This window comes from Jaculus jaculus, chromosome 8 (assembly GCF_020740685.1).
Source record: "Jaculus jaculus isolate mJacJac1 chromosome 8, mJacJac1.mat.Y.cur, whole genome shotgun sequence".
NCBI lineage: Eukaryota > Metazoa > Chordata > Mammalia > Rodentia > Dipodidae > Jaculus > Jaculus jaculus.
Window position 1 is genome coordinate 86,079,963 of NC_059109.1, and position 22,318 is coordinate 86,102,280.

Here is a 22,318-nt window from a genome sequence, read left to right on the forward strand (position 1 = left end):
CCTGAGCTAGAGTGAGACCCTACCTCGAAAAAAAAAAAAAAAAATATATATATATATATATGTATACACATATATAAACAAAGTCTTGTATATAAACATATTTTCAGGATGCTAAAACTCTCAAGGTATTTTCAGGACACTAGAAGTCCTCTAGGGCTTTTGTTAAATACACACAATTACCATGTCAACTCACTACTGTGCACTTGAGATACAGTTTTGACAAATTCAACATTCCTAAGATGAGGTGTACAAACACATTCTTAGGATATGAAAGAACAATTAGTAATGGCATTTAAAACTTAATTACCAACTGTGGAATGATGGGGAACAAAAATCAAAACTGTCCTTAAGAGTTACAAGGTAGACTGGACTCTGTACATTTCTGTTTCTTAGCCGTTGGCTGCTCCATCTCATGAGAATCTAACATGCTCGTGTTGGACTTCAGGATAGGGTCTGCTCTCAGGTTGTCCAAGACAACTGTGAAGCCGGACAGAAGGTACCCCCCACCTCCACTCATCAGCAATTTGGGATGACTTCGATCTGGCAAAACCTAATCAAGACAGAAAAATAGACATTCATGTTTTCCCATCATTTTTACCAACTGTGCTACCACCGTACTTTCAAAAATCAGAATTTAAATGACAGATTCTCTTAAAGATTTAATATGATGACTTTCTACAGAGCTCAGTCCTTCATAAAACAGTGCAGAAACGTGTAGAAATAAAATACCTTTTTACTTTATTTTTGGGTGATTTTGAAAAATAAACCACATTCCACTCAAGCCCAACGCAACTCTGTATGGAGAATGGGCCAATGGGTTTCTGCAATGAATGGGGCCAGTGCATTACTTTCCTCCTCTTAGCTCCAGGAAGCTTCAAGGCCAACAATGGGTTTATGGGGAAGCAGCTACTGGATGGTGTGGTGGTTTGAATCAGATGTCCCCCATAAACTCAGACATTCTGGATCCTTGGTCTCCAGCTGATGGTAGGAATTTGGAAATTGGAGCCTTGCTGGAAAAAGTGTGTTTTCAGGGGTGGGCTTAAAGGTGTTATAGCCAGCTTCCCCTTGCTAGAATCAGGCTCACTGTCTTGCTGCTGTTTTCTACCTGCTGTGATGATGTCCAGCCTCTGCTTATGCCATATGCTTTCCCCTGCCATCATGAAGCTCCCTTGAGACTGGAAGCCAAAATAAGTCTTCCTCCCATCAACTGTTTTTGGTCAGGTGTTTGTCGGGAGCCATAGAGCAAAAGCCTCTCCATTTTGCCTGGGCATGCTTGCTCATAAGCTGACTCATTACTCAGAAAGCTGATTCATCAAGCTTTCTGTTAGGTACTTTTGGAACATCGGTCAGCAGACTGCTTACAGAATCTTATCTTTTGTAAAAAGCCAGTTTATGGTCAGGATGTTAAGCCATTGAGGCAAGATTAGATGAACACCTAATTACATCCCCTCTAGGTTTCCTGACAATTCCAAAGCCCTAAATCACTTCAGCCAGCTTATTCCCCCACTTTTCTTCCCCTATATAACCACTATGTAAAAAATAAAGACTCTGAGGCCTTGACAAACATCTAGCATGGTCTCTTTCTTGTGTCTGTTTGCCCTTTCTCACCCAGGTTAGCTTCTCCTTGGGTCCTTGTTCAACTCCCCGCTGGCCGGGACAGTGTTTATCCTAGTGCAACGGATAAAACACTGAGGACCTCACCTCCCTGTTATTTTGTTAATATGACAAGGTTTCTTCTCATCTATTAACTGTGCAAAAAGGCAGGCTGCTCAGTGTTCAAAAGTAACCCTACCACAGCATGAACAGATGCTAAGCAGCAAAATAATGGTCCTGGCAACACAGAAGTGTCCCCTCTGATCACTCTTCATGAGTTTAGGCAGCAGAGACTTCCAGCTAGCAACTGAGTACAGGCACTAAGAATGGACTAGCTGGGGGCTGGAGAGATGGCTCAGCAGTTAAGTTGCTTGCCGGTGAAGTCTAAAGACCCAAGTTCCATTCTTCACATCCCACATAAGCCAGATGCACATGGTGGCGCATGCGTCTGGAGTTCGTTTGCAGTGGCTAGAGGCCCTGGTGTGCCCATTCTCACTCTCTCTCTCTCCATCTCAAATAAAATTAAAAAATAAGAAAAAAAAAAAAAAGAATGGATTAGTTGGGCCCAATCCAGGAGGTTGTTTAAAGGGCACTCTTGGCTTCCAAGCCCTCCATTGTCTGCCATAGGCTAAGACAGTCTAAGTGGTAGGAGTTGCTTCCTATCATGCTTCCTACACTCACCCCCCCATTCCCAGGCATCCACGTAGTATACCATTTAACCCTGCTCCCTTTATCTTTCAAAGGCACTTCTCCTAATCCCTTATACTTCAATTTTCATCCTGGTATATGTTTGCTTGGCGATATAGCTCAGTAGCATAGAATTTGCCCAGCATGATGAGGTCCCAGTTTTGATATCAAGGTCTTAAAGAAGCATGAATTGCAGCTGTTAGTGCTTCAAATGTCTCTAGGCTCAAGCTAGAGAAGAATGGACCCTGACATGAAAAGAAAAAAGAGGGCCATTAAGTCAGGGGTCCTTTCTCTGAGTCGCAGGCAGGCAGCAGATGTTTTCACAGCTACAGCCCAAACCAAGGACTTGATTTTTTTTTTTTTAAAGGTAGGGTCTCACTCTAGATCAGGCTGACCTGGAATTCACTATGTAGCCTCAGAGTGGTCTCAAACTCACATTAATCCTCCTACCTCTACCTCCCAAGTGCTGGGATTAAATGCACCACCATGCCCAGCAAGGATATTTTTATTGGCCATTTCCCGCATGTCTAAAAGGAACCAGCAACTCCAGACAGCTATTCCCCAGCTTGGCTAGAAGCATACTTACCTGGTAATTTCTGAGCCAGGTTTCAGACAGCCTGAGGTTGATGACTCCACCTCTCTCTCGCAATTTTGTGTAGCATTCTAACAAAGGCTGAAAGCAAAAACAATTACATTAGCAAATATCTCCTAGGCTGCAGTTTGAGGATCAAAATTCAGATAAAAGAACTGTCCATTTTGTCCCAGTATTACCTCTTTATACTGACAGTAGACTACAAACGGCCTTGATGGGGCCACAAAATCTAGAAGAGACAGCAGCAATGGAGTGGGATGGAAACGGCTGGCCACAATCAAACTGCAAGGAAAATGTTATAAAAAGTGTTTCTCTACTCCTGCAAATTGGAACACAGGTTTTCAAATGGATTTTAAACAACCATATTCTACTGTGTATGGTTATATACATTGGTAATCCCAACACTCAGGAAACTGAGGAGAAAGGATTGTTTTCAAGTTCAAGACCAGCTTGCCATAAATCACCACCACCAGCTACAAAAAAGCACTTTTGTATGATTCACACAAGGAAGTAACACATTTTAGAAATTCAAAATAGAATAAAATCATGAGCTACTTATTTCTAAGAAACTAGGCTATAAGCTCGCACACTGCTTGGCAACTATGAGTAGCATTTAATGACACGCTCAGTTCTTAAAATGATGATCTGGGGCTAGGGAGATGGCTCAGTAGTTAAAGGTGCCTGCTTAAAAGCCTGCTGGCGGGCTGGAGAGATGGCTTAGCGGTTAAGCGCTTGCCTGTGAAACCTAAGGACCCCGGTTCGAGGCTCGGTTCCCCAGGTCCCACATTAGCCAGATGCACAAGGGGGCGCACGCGTCTGGAGTTCGTTTGCAGGGGCTGGAAGCCCTGGCGCGCCATTTCTCAATCTCTGTCTCTGTCTCTTTCTCTCTCTCTGTCACTCTCAAATAAATTAAAAAAAAAAAAAAAAAAAAGCCTGCTGGCCCACGTTTGATTCCCGAGTACCCACGTAAAGCCAGATGCACAAAGTGGCATATGTGTTGGAAGTTTGTTTGCGGTGGCAAGAGACCCTGGTGCACCCATACTCCCTCTATCCACCTCTCCACTAATTAATAAATAAAAATAATTTTAAAAATTTAAACAGTCATTTGGAAGCAAATCTAACAACACACCTGTGAATCTCTCTCTGACAGAGATATTTACTAGCCCTGGTCATTAGCCAGTTATCACAGCCATGTTAATGTTCTACTCTTTATTTATTTATTTAAATTTAATTTTTTATTTATTAATTTTTTAAAAAGTTTTTCAAGGTAGGGCTTAATTCTGGTTCAGGCTGACCTAGAATTCACTATGTAGTCTCTGGGTGGCCTTGAACTCACGGTGATCCTCCTACCTCTGCCTCTCAGGTGCTAGGATTAAAGGTGTGCACCACTATGCCTGGCTATGTTCCACTCTTGCACCTGGCGTAATATCTGATGCACTGCCACTGCTGGTTTTTCTCGTCTTAAATGAGCACTATCACTTTTCCACCTCTGCCACATTCAGCTTCCAAAGAAAAGCCTATCTCCATGCCCACAACAATCAGCAGAGACACAGAAAGAAAATGCCCATGTACTGGAAACAAAGCCCACCATCACCAACAAGGACCTTATGTTGTCAACATACCCATCTGCATTTCTCTCACTCAGCAGAGCAGCAGCCTCTACACGTCTTTTCCTCTGCTCTTCTTGTCTCCTTTGCTTTTCCTGAATCTTCAAGAAAAATAACATGATGTACTACATGCCAGGTTCTGTGTTAATCCTCATTTATGAAAGCATTTCAACAGTATTTAGCAAATCATAGTAAAGCAAGAGAATGGGAGAGGGGTTGCTTTTTATTTAGTTTTGTTGAAACAGCCCAATCTGGTCTTGAACTCATGGCAATTCTCTTATCTCAGCTTCCCTAATGCTGTGATTATAGGTATAAGCCATTGTAACCAGTCTTTAGGGGGGTGGTTTATACAGAAAATAAAAACACCTAAAGAAACCTGGGCTCTCTCCCAAAGATTTAAAGTAGACAGTTGTGTACATGCACACACACACACACACACACACACTTGGGTACACACTTTTTCCCAACTGTTGTGATATTTATCATATTAGGATTTACTAATGTTTCAAAACCAAACCAAATCTCATTACTTAAATGGAGTTAATGGAAGCCAAGAGTACTCCAAGAAATGTGACTTGCTATATTCTTACATAATCTTTTCTGTTTCCTCTCTCTTTAGACTCCTTGTACTGTGGATCTGGAGAAATTTCCATTTTGTCTTGCTCTTCTGGGTGACTGCCATCTGGAGCCCCTGCCCTGCAGTCTTCATTAGCTTGCTCAGATGCCTGTTTTTCCTCAAATGCACCATTATTTTCTTCAACCAAACTTCTGTCTTTTGGCTCAGAAGACAACATTTCAGCAGAAAATGTTCCATTTAGGAGACTGTCTACTTTGTTGAGGGGGAATTCATAGAGACCACTGAGGAAAGACTTAGGAAACCCAAAACATGCTGTTGCTGCCCGCACAGGTCCATCTCCAGGGTACAGCTGAATAATGGAGCCAAAACCTGAGGAGATGAAACAAACCAACATCTGCACAATGGAGGTGGCTCTACACAACAGAGCATAAGTTAAGATTACACAAAACTTAAGTCCCCATGAAATACAAGTCTTTCTATCTTGTCTAGAGGGTGAAGAATGATAGAATTCATGAGGTCCATTTGCAGCTATACTCACAATAAGATCAGACAATTCTGAAACAGAAACAGAAGTCTTCAAGAAGCGTATCCTCACCAGAAACTATGGTAAAATCCTATGGTTATTTTTGGATAGCCTGTGATTGGTGTCTGCATTTTTGCTTTCTCCTACTCTAATCCTCAAATGGGGTAGATACAAACTCTTATCTTCTACAGTGTCAGAGAAAGCACAGCCAAGTCAGGCTATGCTGTGAGAATACATTCTCAGTAGCCTTCCCACTCAATCCACCTCAAGGGCTGTTTTACTGAAGTCATTGCTCTGAAATTCCAAGCCAACCACAAGTTCTGGAATCATCCTCATATATACCAAAGCAGGAATGGACAGTGCCCATCACTGAGTAGCCAACTCAGCCTAAGGCAGGGGAAATGGACCACACAGGAAGATTCTACTGGAGCCATAAAGGTCTGCAACACTTACTTCATTAACTTCAAGCTAACCCAATCCAGGTTTCAGTCTTTAAATTTCGGGACCCCTTTAATCAGATCACGGTAGTTTTACTGAATTTGAAAACAGTGTCTTACCTCCCATCCGCTCCATCACAGCACCTAGCACCAAGCCTGAGCATGTCTCCATTACAAGCATTTTGTTGCCAGCACGGATATTCCCCAATGTCAACATCTGGGCTAGTGTGTCATATCTCATGTGGCTAATGAAAAACAAATGATTCATTCATTTTTATCTGAGTAAAGCCTATACTTAAAATAATCATTTTCAAGTTTTTTAAATAAAAATTATGTTGACTACTAATTGCTTTGGAGGTGACAGTAAAAGGACTTACAATTTATGAGGAAGGAAGATACTTTATGCAGGTGAGCAAGCTTTTCATTTTACTTAAAATCATTGACTTTCTTAAAGACTTATTTCCCCTAATTATATTTTTGAAAGGAAACAAAGCGTACTTAATTTTTCCAGGTTCTCTTGCATAATACATAATTGAAAGAATACGTGTAGATGGCTTCAAAATAGTAATGATGGCTTCATATCTGGAAAAATTAAAAACAGAACAATTTAGAAAAAAAAATTGTTTAAAACTTTTACTTTTAGTAATATTTACTCTCAAAAGATACAAAAAATAATATCTCTAATCATTTCAAACAAAAACTACTTACTTCTTTTTCTTCTTTTTAATATATTTATCTTGGGCAAATTCTGTCTTGTCTCGGAATGTTGTGCTATTTTCAATTAACTGCTGAACTATTTCCTATAAGAAAAGGAGCAAGCAGATATTCTGAAACTCCCCTTTCAAAGAACAAATGACTTCACAGGTTTCTTACCCCAGCATTTATCCAAAGGTCTGACTCTCCAGGCCCTCTTCCACAGAAGTCCAAGCAGATTGGCTTTGTAATCCTATATTCTATTTAGGATTTATAATGAAGTACTTTACAATTTAGATCGTTTCATTTTTGGTGCTGGGGATCAAACCCAGGGCCTTGTCCAAACAATTCCATATACACCAAGTTAAAGGAACAGAGATATCCAATAAAGGGAGAAGAGAGACAAAGGAAACTGTCATTCCTGAGGATATCACTGAAAATAATGAAATTAAATCCTGATATGCAGTTATTAAATTCTCTAGGCTAGCTATTTTAGTAATACCAATCACTTCAATTTCTATATACAAGAAACACAATCTTGATACAGTGAATTGCATATATATTGACCTATTGCTAACAAAAACAAAACACTATTTTTAACTTTACCTTAGTCTGTTTAAGGAAATGTGCTACATGTGTATATAAAGAAAGCCTCCTTTGAATATTACCTCTCCTTTAATGCCTTTGTCTTTCAAAGCTTTTATGTCATCTTGAGTAAGTTTCTGAGATTTCCCATCATCAATTATATTTCGATTATCCGTGCCCGCTTCTTTAGTCTCTAAAGAGAGAAATTATTTTATGACCTGGAATTATTTTGCATCTTTCTTTTTCTAAGTATCTATCTACACCCAGCCCATCAGTCACTCAAGCTTGACCTTCCAGTTCTAACAGTACCACTGTACTGTACTGTTCTTTCTTAATGTCTCTTAGAACCTCTAACTCATCTTCCTGCATATCATCCTGAGCCGCAGGCCTGCAAAGTACTGTTTAAAACACAGACTGGTTCCTTTATTCTATTTCCTTGCTGAAAACCAGAAAGTGGCTTCTCACAGTAATGAAAATGTATGTCAAAGATGATCTGGCTCCCATCTACCTTCTTTACTCCCATCTCTTGTCCCTAAAGCACCAGCTACACTGCCCTTCTTGTTTTGGGCTTCTTTTGTCTGCTTGAAACAGGGTCTTGCTATGTAGCCCAAGCTAAACATTGCTCTTCTGTTCCTTTAATATACCAAACTAGATCTCTCAATAAGGCCTTGGGATTTTTCTGCTCTCTGTGCCTACAAGGCTCTCTAACAGATCTCTGAGTGACTGGATGAGGACTGAGTTCACTTCAACTCATCTATACCTCTGCAGTAAGGCTCCACTACAACCCACTGTTTTATTTTCTTCCAATCAGAAAAATATGTGATTGTTTCGGCTATTTACTATAAGTACTTTATTTTATTGTATTTTTTTGAGACATCTCCCTATAACATGCTGGCCTTGTATTTGAGATCATTCTGCCTCAGGCTCCTAAGGTGTTAAGGGATTACAAGAGTACACCACTATGGCCTGCACTGCCACTGAAAAGTATATGTTATAAGATAGTCCAGCTTATAAATTTCTATAACCACAATGCCTAATTGTAAATAACATTTACTTGGTTCTTAAGAAAAACATAGGTATTAATTTAAAACTAATTACTTGCTTTGGCTTAGACTTTAATAATAATTTTTGATAATTAAATATTTGTGTTAATATATTTAATAATACTTATTTTAAAGACAGGTTTGGTGGTATAGGACTGTAACCCCATCTACTTGGGTGGCTGAGGCAAGAGAATCACAAGTTCAAGACTGCCTAGGTTAGAGCAAGTTCAAAGTAAGCCTGAGTAACTCAGTGAGCGCCTGTCTTAGAATAAAAATTAACAAAAAGGGGGAAGGATACAGCATAATTATTACCTAGCATAGGCAAGATGCTCAGTTAAATTTCCAGCAATTATTCCTAAACATTTTTTTTAAATAAGCATTGACTTTTAATTAGTAATGATAGTTAGAATTACGAGACCCTCACAACAGGTAAGGCACTGCTTAGATCTTTCTATGAACCACATCATTAATTACTCACTATAACTTAAGACATTAAATACGTATTTTATGGATGAGTTTATAAGAACTGCAAGTATCAAACCACCTGTCCTAGGATGAAAGGGAAATGATGAAGCCAACTGAAACCTAGCCAATTGGCTAGGTAAAGTCAGGCTCGTCAAGCTCTAGCCTGGCCACTTACTACTCTGCAATTGTTTTGACTTCTGAGCATTAAAGATTCTATGCAGGCTCCTGCACTGAAGCAGCAGATTCAGGGACTCTGCTCAAGAGGCTCAGGTCAGGGATCTGGGTAATGGTGGCTTGGAGCTGGAATCCAAGTTATTTCATCACTAAAAGGTGGCACTTGCCTCATTCAACCAAGCTATATTTCTTAGATTATGGACTCAGACTTTGGGTGCATGTTATGAGTGATCTTACTGTCAACCTGACACAATTTGGAATCACCTAAGAGACACACCTCTGTGAGGGCATTTTCAGGAAAGTTTACTGAAGGTAGACCCATCGCTATGTGAGAGGCATCATTCCATGGGCTGGGGTCCTAGACAGAACAGGAGAAAGCAAGCTGAGCACCACCACTTATCTCTCTGCATCCTGACTGTAGGCACAATGTGGTTAAATGCGTCACTCTCTTGCTGCCAAGACTTTCCCTCTATGGTGATAGACTGTACCTTCAACTAGAAGCCCAAAATAAACCTTTTCTCCCTTATGTTGTTTTTGTCAAGTATTTTATCATAGAAATAAGAATAGTAACTAACACAAGGGCTGTGCAGGTAGCGTGGACTGGTCCTTCTGAATTAAGTGGATGTCAGACCGTGAGTTGGAGAGCATCTATTTCATGCAAACAAAATGAGGTACCTGCAGTAGGCGCTTCTGTCTTCTTCTTGAGCTGAAGGTTTCCTCCACTGGTCACTTCAAATGTTGAGCCATAACTATGACCAATGACATTATCCAGATAGAACCACTGTTTTTCAAAAGTTACTTTTCTGGGAAAGAAAATGCAAACAATCAAAAGATTACTTTTATATTCACTACAGAAAAGGCATGCTTATTCTAGTTTATTTCCAAAGTGTTCTCTATAATAAGTAACTCTGTGCAACTCACACTAGCAAATATCAAATGAAGTTATCACTGAGATGACAAGAACTTTAAATACTCCTTCATGCAAATGACTATTTTACTGGGAAAGTACCTAGTCCAAACAAACAGTTAGAAACAAACATTCAGATTTGCATGTTATGACAATTTAAAAAGGAAACTCCAGCTGGGTGTGGTGGTGCATACCTTTAATCCCAGCACTTGACAGGCAGAGGTAGGAGGATCACTGTGAGTTCGAGGCCACCCTGAGACTACATAATGAATGCCAGGTCAGCTTGAGCTAGAGAGAGACCCTACCTTGGAGGAAAAAAGGGGGGGGACTCCACACAACAAAAGCCTTTCCTTTCAAAAGAAGAAAACTACCATCTGCTAAGTATTTTCCAGACACAGCACTTTTTAATTCTTACACTGACCCTGAGAAAGGGCTCTTTCCAGAACAGAACTCTGTGAGGCCCAGAGAAAAGTATATACTCAGGAGGCTAAGGAAGAATTATTACAAATTCAAGTGTAGTCTTTTATGTGTGGCCATTTTGGGAGAGGGTGGTGGTAAGTGGAGTCACAGTTACAAGACACTAGAGCTGATATTTAAATTCCTGGTATGGTTCTTCCTACCACATCACACAACAGTCTACCTGAGCAAAAGCTTTGGGTTTTAGGAAAGACCACATGGCTTAAGGATCCAGCCCTCATGCACAGAATTCTGGATTCTGGAAGATGTCTAGTGAATTCCATATTGTGGCCCACCTCCTTCCTCTTCCTTTTTGCTCCAGCAAAAATGCATTGCTGAATCACCTATACTCCCCTGTAAAATGTTTCCATCACTACTAGTTACTGGGCATGACCGCTTTTGTTTTGGATTCTCCATTCTGTCACACTTTTGTATCACTATAGTTTTAAGATGTCACTTGAGCCATATGAGTGAAATATGGTGGCATTGATGACTCTGTATTGTCAATTTACCTTTATACTTTTCTTTTTGTAAGAACTTTAATAAATGAACATATTGCATATTGTCGTATTCCCATTGGGTTACCCTCGTATGTCCTCTCCCCTGGCCTTCATTCCACTACATCTTAAAGTGATTCAAATATAGCCAAAGCTTATTCTTTGTTGGACTCCTAATAGCCAACATGTCACAGTCAAAATATTTGTTCCTCTCAGCCCTGAAGTACACCCTCCACCCTCATCCTTCAAGCAACTTGAGGCTAACGAAACACCAGAATGAAGGTGGTTGATTCATGCCTCTGCCAACCTAACGTGAGGTAACTGCACATCAGAAAAAGAATAGGTAGTCAGAGATATGTGGGAGCCATACTTTTACTGAGAAGAAGTAAGATTTGCAATGTTCTTTTCAGAGAACCAGGAATGCATCTACCCAACCAAGTGAACATGGTTCAGATGGAAGGGTTATAGGACAGGCTGGCCTAGGATGACACTGAACTCAGCAAGCCATTTCTAAATGAAATGGAAATTACCACTATGATTCTAAGAGGTGATGATGAATGTAAGGTTCAGGAATGACCAAGGACCACAGAGACCACTCTGAAGCAAAGATGGAAGTTTTTATTCAGGGGGAAAAACACAGGCTGCCAGGACTGACTCGCAGGAGCAGGGCAGTCAGATTGGGGTTACAGATAGTGGGCTTTATAGGCTCTTCAGTTGGGGGAAGGTGAAGAAGGGAAGGAATTTCTACAAGTGACTGACTTCCGGCCAAGATGGCAATTGCCTAGCTGCGCTTCAAATACCAGGGAAAGAAAGACAAGAAATTAAGGGCTATCAGGGTCTTCTTCCCAGTGGGAGGGCACAGAGTGGGGAAAAACAGGGAATCGCGGATCCCCTCTTGGGTGGGCAGTCTACCCCCCACACAGCCGCCGCACCCCGCGCCCCAAGTGGCTGTGCTCCAATCACACGCCCGTGGGGAATCTCCACACCCGGGGACCTCTGCCATTGTGCTCGGCTCGCACACCCGCGGTGACCACTGTGGCTGTGATCAGGCGGCTGCCAGACCCCCAGCTGCTGTGCTCTGATCGCGTGCCCTCCGGCCGGCCTCCGCTGTACCCGGATCCTGTGCACGCTGCAGCTGCCTCTGCACTACAATTGCACGTGCAGCAGGCCCAGTCCCACAGCAAGGGCCACACAAGCCCACACTGAGTCGCTAGCGCCAGCACAGGTGCCACCCCCTACCTGTTCGTCGCTGCCCATCCCCCACTCCCCTGTGGCAGGAGAGTGCACACTGTTTGCAGGTCCCAGTGTTCCCAGCCAGAGTTCGGGCAGCTTCAGGGCTTGCTACCTCAGTCCCCTTCCAAGCTCAAAAGCAGGCAGCCTTGGTGCATTACTGGGTGAGAATTCAGGCAATTTTGGCGCCCCTGTCAGGCAGTAGATAGGCAGCTTTGGCAAGAGAGCAAAAATCCAGGCTGCCTTGGAGTCTCACTGAGCTAGAGCCCAGGCTGCTCCACCCATCTACCTGCCCATACACTGTCATGGGTAGACCACAGTGCAAAAGAAATAACATGAAAATTAAAATGCAAGAAAATCCAGATAGATCACCCAGTCCAACAAGAATTACATCTAACCAAAAGATAGAAGAGTTTTTAGGATCAGAATATCAAGTGGAAGCTATGAGCAATGCAACCCTGACCAACCTACTGATAGAACTTGCAGGAAAGTAACAAAGGACCGATAATCGTGTGGATGCTACCATCACTAAGCTAGAGCAATATAAGACATTGGAAGGAATTCAAAGAGAGCTAAGAGAGTTGAGGGAGAGTGAAAAAAAAGAGGACCTTAAAAATCAGCTGGCCACACTAAATGAAAACATAAAGAAATGCAAGGATGAATTCCAAGAATCATCAAGAAAATCAGAAAATGAGGTGAAAAGGGAGCTGGACAGAGTGATAGAAGTGATATGTAGGGAAATAATAGAAAATGCAAACTTAATTGAACAAGTCCAAAACTCTCTAGAGGCTCTCAAGAATAGAGTCAGCAAAGTGGAGGATAGAAACTCTGATCTGGAAGACAGGATGGAAGAAACAGTTCAAGAGTTCAAATTTCAGTAAGTTCAAAAGTTCCTGTGAACAGAACATGAGGGAATTGTGGGATACACTTAAACGTCCTAATATCAGAATCATTGGAATACCAGAAGGAGAAGAATTTCAGACCAAAGGCATGGAGAACTTATTTAACAAAATAATTGAAGAAAACTTCCCCAGTCTCTTAAAAGAAAGGCCCACCAAGACACAAGAAGCAAACAGAACTCCAAACAGACTGGACCAAAGGGGAAACTCCCCAAGACATATTAAGACTCTAAACATTGACACCAAAGAGAAAATCCTAAAAGCAGCTAGGGAAAAACAGCATACCACTTTCATAGGAAACCCCATCAGAATTACTTCAGACTTCTCAATGGAAACCCTGAAAGCTAGAAGGGCCTGGAATGAAACTCTTCAAACTCTAAGAAACTATGGCTTCCAACCCAAACTATTCTACCCAGCAAAAGTCTCCCTCATAATAGATGGTGAAAGAAAAACTTTCCATGACAAAACTCAGCTTTACAATACTCACAGTCATCACCCTAAATATTAATGGCCTTAATTCACCCATCAAGAGACACAAGCTAACAGGGTGGATCAAAAAATAAGATCCCTCAATCTGCTGCCTTCAAGAAACCCACCTTACCACTAAAGACAGAAACCTCCTTAGGGTGAAAGGGTGGAAACAATATTCCAAGCAAATGGGAATAAGAAACAAGCAGGTATAGCTATGTTAACATCAGATAAAATAGACTTCAACCAAAAATAATCAAAAAAGACAAAGAAGGCCACTTCCTACTTATCAAGGGAACAATCCATCAAGAGAATATTACAATCATAAATCTGTATGCACCAAACACAGGGGAACCACAGTTCATAAAACAAAACCTACTGGACAATAAAACAAAAATAACCACCAACACCATCATAGCTGGGGACTTCAAAACACCATTATCATAACTCTTGTATATTAATTATGTTTTCCCTTATTTTCTTAGTGGGCACTGACCTGTAACACCCACTACCAGCATGGGGCTATCATCCAGGATGAGCTTTTGATCAGAGAAACCTATAAGGTTTCCTAAAAGAATGACAGACTTCTGTCAGAGTACTTGATGACCCACCAAAGGTCAGTGGTAAGACCCTATTGCTGAAGACTCCATACACAGCTGACGCGTAAAATGGAATGGCATGGCTGGAAGCCAGGAGAGAGTCAGTCCCCAATCAGCGAGTCTAGTGCCAGAAGGTGCTACATGGGCGACTGGGGAAATTACCAATATCTGTCCAAGCAACTAATCCAATTAACTGACCTAATTAGCAACAAATAACCTGGTGTAATGCCCACACAAGAGCAATAGTGGCACACAGCCATGGTGGGGAACCAACTGCTCTTGATTTGGCTAACTGATCCCCTCAGTGGTACGAGACCCATAGCTGGAGCTGGGAAACAAGTCAGAACCATATCCAAACATAAGCCCACTCTCCAATATCAAGCTACCATTAATCATGGGGTACAAGAGGGCCTACACCTATTAAACTCTCTATCAAAAAAGTAAGTGTTAGCTCAATTTTACGTGTGCTAAATTACTCTCCGTTGGAGAATCTGCTTCTCTTTTTCAGATAGATGCAGATCCTAAGGAGAGAGCTGCCCCAACATACCTTAAAAGGGGCCTGACTGAAACTAAAGAAAATTGGTGAAACAAGCAAGGGTGCTGTTTTCCTGATGAACCAGATACCAGCACAAAGGGGAAGGAGACCAACACAGAGAAAAATCAACTCCTACCAAATCAGAGAGCCAGAGCCTCAGAGGCCCCCAACACCTCAGCACTGAAGCAGACCAAAAATGAACCCAACATGGCTCAGGAAAATTTTGTGGAAGAGGGGGCGGAAAGAATGTCAGAGTCACAGGTTGGGTCATGATATGCAGACATTTATCGTACCAATAACTGTGGACTAACTCCACAATGCACGACCCATTTACATCAACATTTCTGGGCATTTCTTGAGTAATGTGGATGACTTGCTTCCTTATCTCTGTTGCCCTCCTGCTGTAACTCTATTTTGTCCTGACCTAACAATGAAGACTTTCAAAAAATGTCTAATGAGTACTTTTTAGAACTAAAGATGATATTATCTGTCTCCCTGAGAATGAAAAAAATTCTTCTAACAGAGCATGCTCTAAGAAACACATTCAAACAACTATATCTGAAAATGAAGATGGCTGGATATGATACAGCCCTAGGAGTCAGGAAGACAGCCATGGTTACACAATGACACTGTCTTAGAAAAAGATGTAACACTGGGCTTACTCAGCAAACTATGTTCTTATAATCTAAAAACTCTGCTATAATAAGTCATACTTCAGCTAAAAGGCTTAAATAATCAGCATTGAAATCTCCAAAAATTATGTATAAAGAAAAATGGACAAAATTCCTAAAATTCTGATAAAAATTACTAGTTTCAAGAACATAAAAATCTAAAAGGATACATATTGGAAAGGAAGAGATCAAGTTATTATTATTTACAGACAATATAATTCTATACATAAAGGATCCTAAAGACTCTACCAACAAACTGTTAAGAGCTGATAAACACTTATAGCCATATAGCAGGATACAAAATAAACAAACAGTAATCATTAGCCTTTCTATATGATAGCAAACATGCAGAGGATGAAATCAAAGAATCACTCCCATGCGTCAAAAATAAATAACAGTGGAGGGCTAATCAAAATCTAAGAGGATGCAAATACATCATATGGAATCCTCCGGTTTGGGACAATGGAACAGTCAGGAGCCACAGATTGTTGCTAGAAAATTTTCAGTGCCAGGGATGGGATACCTCCTGTGAGTTGTTGGCCAGGGAGGTCCCTGATGACCCCAAAACATTGCCGAGGCCTTTGTTTTCCCACCAGGAATCAATGGTAAGACCCTATTGCTGAAGACTCCACATACTTGGGCTGCAAAGCCACTGAGAAATCCTGCTGGAACTGAGCTGATAACCTCCTCCATGAAGACCAGCTAACAGAAAGCTGGAAGAAGCCATTCTGCATGTAGTTCAATGGGAGAAAGAGATATCACCAGTGAAGATACTCAACAGTGGACACTGCAAGCCTTATAATTGGCCAGCCAGGCCAAATGAGCCAATGGGTGCAATAGTGGCATATCTATAATGGTGGAAACCAACTGCCCTCCAATTGGACTGGAGGCCCCCTCCATGGGGGTGAATACATCCCTGATACTGAAAACTTAAAACAGGGATAGTCATAAGCCCTAGGGGTGTAACATCTGCTGATGTCTGGATAAGCGTATATAGTAGTATGCTTATCAAACTGCCCAGTAAGGACTTCTCTTAGTATTTATACCCTTATATTAACACTACTCTCACTTTGGGTAGAGAATCTCTTTTCAGATGGCAGCGACCTTGGGATGACTCAGAAGGTGTCTTAGTGCTGGAAAGAAGTGACTGGAGTACTGAGTAACATCTTGATCACACCTTCCAAGGCTCAGGGTCTAATGCAAAGAGGTGGTGGAAAGAATGTAAGAGCCAAAGCAAGAGTAGGACTCCATACAACATGCTCCTCCAGACACAAAATGGCCTGGATATCCACTACCTCACCATTCCTGACACTACCTACACAAGACCATCATAAGAGGAAGAAAAGATCATGACATCAAAATAAAAGAGACTGAGAGAGATGGGGAGGGGATATGATGGAGAATGGAATTTCAAAGGGGAAAGTGTGGGGGGAGGGTATTACCATGGGATATTTTTTATAATCATGGAAATGTTAATAAAATTTGAGAAAAAAATAAATAAAGTACCTTGGAATAAACATAACCAAAGAAGTGAAGGATCTCTACAATGAAAATTTTATTTTTTTAAATGCTTTTAATTTGGAAAGTGGTGACTGCAGAACTTTTTTAAAATTTTTTTTTAATTTTTATTTATTTGAGAGCGACCAACAGAGAGAGAGAGAGGCAGAGAGAGAATGGGTACGCCAGGGCCTCCAGCCACTGCAAACGAACCCCAGATGCGTGCGCCCCCTTGTGTATCTGGCTAACGTGGGTCTTGGGGAATCAAGCCTCCAACCGGGGTCCTTAGGTTCACAGGCAAGCACTTAACCACTAACCCATCTCTCCAGCCAACCCCCCCCCCCTTTTCTTAAATACAATGAAAAATTTAAAACACTCAAGACAGAAATTGTAGAAGACACTAGGAAATGGAAATACATCCCTTTTTCTTGGATTGGAAGAATCAATATTGTGAAAATGGCAATCTTACCAAAAGCAATCTATATACATTTAACATAATCCCCATCAAAATTCTAATGGCATTCTTTATGGAATGAGAAAAAACAATCCTAGCTGGGCATGGTGGTGCATGCCTTTAATCCCAGCACTTGGGAGGCAGATGTAGGAGGATCGTGATGAGTTTAAGGCTACCCTTAGACTACACAGGGAATTCCAGGTCAGCATGAGCTAGACAGAGACTCTAACTTGCAAAACAAAACAACAAAAGAAAAAAAAATCCTTGAATATCTAAAACAATTTTTAGCAACAAAAATAATGCTGGTGACATCACCATATCTGATTTTAGCCTATACTACAGAGACACAGTAACAATAACAGCATGGTACTGTCAGAAAAACAGAAAAGAGGATCTAGATCTAAGTCCAGATACCTACAGCCATCTGATCTTCTACAAAAATGCCAAAATACTCTGTGGAGAAAAGACAGCCTCTTCAGCAAATGGTGCTGGGAAAACTGGCTATGTATCTGTGAACGGATGAAAATACATCCTTTTCTCTCTCCAAATTAGAGTTAAGTCTGAATGGATCAAAGACCTTAATATCAGATCTGAAACTTTGAAACTGCTAAAGGAAAAAGTAGGGGAAACCCTTCAACATACTGGCATTGATAAACACTTTCTGAATATAACCCCAGTTGCTCAGGAAATAAAAGCTCTGGTCAACTGCTGGGACCTCATCAAATTACAAAGGTTTTGTATAGCAAAGGACACTGTGAATAGAGCAAAGAGGCAACCTACAGAGCAGAAGAAAATCTTTGCTGGCTATACACCTGACATAAGATTAATATCCAGAATATACAAAGAACTCAAAAAAATAAAACAATAAGAAATCAAACAACCCAATTAAAAATGGGCTATGGAAATAATAGAGAGTTCTCAAAATAAATACAGATGGTATGTAAACATCTAAAAAAATGTTCTACATCCTTAGCCATCAGGGAAATGCAAATTAAAACTACACTGAGACTCCATCTCACTCCTATCAGAATGGCTTCCATCATGAAAACAAATGACAATAAATGCTGGCAAGGACATGGAAAAAGAGGAACCCTTCTACATTGTTGGTGGGAATGCAATCTGGTACAGCCATTGTGGAAATCAGTGTGGAGGTTCCTGAGACAGCTAAAAAAAGATTTATTATATGACCATCTATAATACTCCTAGGCCTAAGGACTCCTCTCACTACCTTAGAGATACTTGCTCAACCATGCTTATTACCTCTCTATTTACAATAGTTAGGAAACGGAACCAGCCTAGATGAGTGGATAACGAAGATGTGGCACATTTATATAATGGAATTCTACTTAGCAGTAAAGACAAATGAAATTATGAAATTTGTAGGAGGGCTGGAGAAATGGCTTAGCAGTTAAGACATTCGCTTGCGAAGCCAAAGGACCTAGGTTCGATTCCCCAGGACCCATGCAAGCCAGATGCACAAGGGGCACATACATCTGGAGATCATTTGCAGTGGCTAGAGGGCCTGGCATGCCCATTCTCTGTCTGTCTCTCTTCTCTCTCTCTTTGCAAATACATAAAAAATAAAGAAAAAGAAATTTGCAGGAAAATGCATGGATCTAGAAAGGATTATACTTAGTGAGGTAACCCAGGCCGAGAAAGCCATATATCTCATGTTCTTGCTCATATGTAGATCCTAGCTACAAATGATTGCACTTCCATGTGAGTTGGCATAAAACTCAGTGGCAGAGGCCAGTAAGCTAGAAAGGGGATACAAAGGGAATAGAAAAGGAGGGGAGGGGTGACTTAATAGGATGATATTGTGTATATATATAAGCAGAAGAACAGATTAATGGAGGTGGAAAGGCCTAAGTGAGGTCAGAGGAAGTGATTGAGTAAAGGAAGTGTGGGGGGAGGGCTAATCTAAGATGGTATGAATCAGTCATATGGAAACCTCCCTTTTTCCCCGCTTTTTTTGAGGTAGGGTTATAACTCTAGTCCAGGCTGACTGGGATTCACTATGTAATCTCAGAGTGGCCTCGAACTCACGGCAGTGATCCTCCTACCTCTGCCTCCCGAGTGCTGGGATTAAAGGCGTGTACCACCATGCGTGGCTTGAAACCTACTTTTTTGGACAATGGAACAACCAGAAGCCATAGATTGTTATTGGAAAAATTTCAGTGCCAGGAATGGGATACCTTCCAGTGAGCTGTTAGCCAGGGAGGTCCCTAATATTCCCAAAACATTACAGGCTATTACCAAGGCTCTTGGTTTCCCACCAGGAATAGATGGTAGAACCCTCTTGCTGAAGACTCCAAACACTTGGGCTGCAAGGTCACTGAAAAATCCTGTGGGAGCTGAGCTGAAAACCTCCTCCATGTAGACCCCCTGACTGAAAGCTGGAAAAAGACACAGTGCATGCAGTTCAATGGGAGAGAGAGAAATCACCAGTGGAGGTAATCACCAGTGGACACTGCAAGCCTTATATTTGGCTAACCAGGCCAAATGAGCCAACAGGTACAATAGTGGCATGTCTGTTATGGGGGGAACCAACCACTCTTTAATTGGAATGGAGGCCCACTCCATGGGAGGAAATACATCCCTGATACTGAAAACCTACAACAGGTGTAGTCATGAGCCCTAGGGTTCTGCTGGTGTCTGGCTAAATGTACATACTATGCTCACCAAACTTCCTGGTAAGCACTTCTCTTAATGTTCATACCAATATATTAATGCTACTCTCACTTTTGGTTAGAGATGCTTCTCTTTTTAGATGGAGGTAACCCTGGGATTACTCAGAAGGCCACATAGTGCTGAGAAGAAGTGACAGAGGAGTGCTCAGTACTGAAACATCTCTATCACACTTTCCAAGGCTCAGAGTCCATTATGGAAGAGGTGGCGGAAGGAATATAAGAGTCAAAGGAAGGGTAGGACTCCTTACAACACACTCTTCTAGGCACAAAATGGCCTGGATATCCATGACCTTGCAGTGCCTGACACTACCTACATAAGACCAGTATAATAGAAAGAAAAGATGATGACATTAAAATAAAAGAGAGACTGATAGAGGGGAAATGTATGAGGGAAAGTGGAGTTTCAAAGGGGAAAGTGGGGGAAAGGAGGAAATTACCATGGGATATTGTCTATAATTATGGAAGCTGACAAAAAAAAGGAAAAAGCATGTAACGGTGATAGTTGTAGAATTTTTACAATTTCAACCATAAAAATGAAATAAAATTTCATCAGTGGATAATTTTAAAATGCTGAAAAGCTGGTGCAGACATTTCATCCTAGAGTAGAATAAACACCATTCACCCTTTTTAAATCAATTGATGCAGAGCAAAATGGCTTACTTATCATTTGGGAACTGTTGTTTGACTAATATTCCTTTAAAGAGAGAGAGAGAGGGAGGGAGAGAGAGAGGGGGAGGGAGGGAGAGAGAGAGAGGGGGAAGGAGGGAGGGAGGGAGAGGAGGAGAGAGAGAGGGGAGGGGGGGAGGGGGAGACGGGGAAGGGGAGAGAGGGAGAAAGGGAGGAGAGACAGACAGAGAGAATGGGCACACCAGGACATAGATACTGGGTAATCAAACCTGGGTCATTAGGCTATGCAGGCAGGCGCCTCAACCACTAAGCCATCTATTTGTTTGACTAAGATTCTTAATGTTTTCTGCTTCACTTTAAATACCCCCTAACAGTTTGATGTAAAAAACAAAACAGTAAAATAACTTACTCAAAGTGGGCATTTGCCAGCAATTCCAAATCTCATACTAGCTTTCTTATTCACAGAAAGATTTCCTGAGGCTAAATTAAATTTGCTTTTGTACCCCAATGCACAGGGCATGTGGCCCAGTGTCATACTGCTTCTCAAGCACGCACAAAGCCCTGGGTTAGAGCCTCAGCACTGTAAACAAACAAGTAAATAACAAAGGATACTATTATAAACTAGCTCAAAAGAAAGGTTAGTTGTACATTTCGGGTAAATTAATCGAAACATCCCAATACATTCTCACCATTAGTAAGCTATTAGGATTAAAACAACTTGATCATCTTTGCCAGAAATTCACCAAACCTAATTCTGAGATCTTGAGCAAATTTTCAGAGACCGTGAATACCGCGATGCAAAATGAACCATGATGCTTCCACAGTCTGTGGGAAATTATCTTCTTTTCTTACTCAATGTAGACAGATATTCCTATTCTTTCTTGGGAAACTTTTTTTTTTCCCCTTGGGAAAAAATTTCTTTCCCAAGGGGAAAAAAAAAATCTACCTGAGAGCCGAATAGGTGAAAGATATATCTGTCTATCTATCAACCTACCCCCCCCCTTCTGACTGATCTTGGTTGAGAAATAAAGGAAGGATGGATTTTTCGGAAAAGGGTGGAGCAAACAGATGACATAAGCAATGATGGGATTCAAAAGTGAAAAGGTGAGTGGGAGAGAGGTTTTGTAAAAAGATAATTTTGAGAATCTATGGAAAGGATCTCGGCAGGGGAACGTCGGGCATCAGAAGATTAAGAATGGAATTCTGGAAAAGAAATTCTGAAAGACTACAAGGGGAGTTGAGGGTAGAGGGCTGGGTATGAAATTGTGCAGTTGGGCTCAGTGGAAAGACAGGGAGGCAAATGAGAACCTACGAGCAAAGGATGCAGAAGCATCCTAGTGGAAAAAGGCGTCGGTGATAGAAAGATCTGAATGGTGGCAAAAAGGGCGGGGAAGCAGGAGTTCAAAGAACAAAAAAACCTGACCCCGGAAGGAGGGATCTTAGAGAAGACCTGGCGGGAGGGAATGTCCAGGTGGAGGGGCCGACGTCCCCCAAAGGCCAGCCGACTTACTTTCTCCTCTGGACCTGTACGGCTTTGAACACATCTTCGCGTTTCAGCACCACAAAGTCGCCGTCTTGGATGCGGTGGTCCCCGGAAAGCGAGGGCTGCGGGTTCGGCGGCTCCCCGGCAGCCTGCATGGCGGCCCAGCGGCCAGCTTCTCCCCGCCGCACCACCTCGGCCACCGCCAGCAGCAGCGGGAGGAGCCCCAGCCTCGGCCCGCGCGCCGTCCCACGTGCCGCTTCCGCCTTCCGCTCGGGACCCCGGGTCGCTTCCGGGAGCCTCACGACTTCCGCCCAGCTGCACGCTTTGAT

The 22,318-nt window shown here is 41.7% G+C and overlaps 1 protein-coding gene across 2 annotated transcripts; it reads right to left on the bottom strand.

Annotated features, from left to right (window-relative positions):
• Window positions 1–88: 88 nt before the first annotated feature.
• Trmt6 (tRNA methyltransferase 6 non-catalytic subunit) lies at window positions 89–22,185 on the bottom strand. Of its 2 annotated transcripts, XM_004661448.2 has the most exons (11): window positions 22,017–22,185; window positions 9,652–9,779; window positions 7,378–7,487; window positions 6,725–6,816; window positions 6,515–6,598; window positions 6,137–6,261; window positions 5,070–5,425; window positions 4,495–4,580; window positions 3,052–3,154; window positions 2,867–2,953; window positions 89–550 (listed from the first exon to the last, which is right to left on the bottom strand). In XM_004661448.2, the coding sequence occupies exons 1-11, from the start codon at window positions 22,142–22,144 to the stop codon at window positions 347–349; spliced, it is 1,503 nt and encodes a 500-aa protein (XP_004661505.2). In that variant the 5' UTR covers window positions 22,145–22,185; the 3' UTR covers window positions 89–346. The 2 variants fall into 2 exon arrangements, with proteins under 2 accessions (XP_004661505.2, XP_045012558.1); XM_045156623.1 differs by lacking the exons at window positions 6,725–6,816; window positions 7,378–7,487; window positions 9,652–9,779; window positions 22,017–22,185 and having other exon boundaries at window positions 6,394–6,534.
• Window positions 22,186–22,318: the final 133 nt, after the last annotated feature.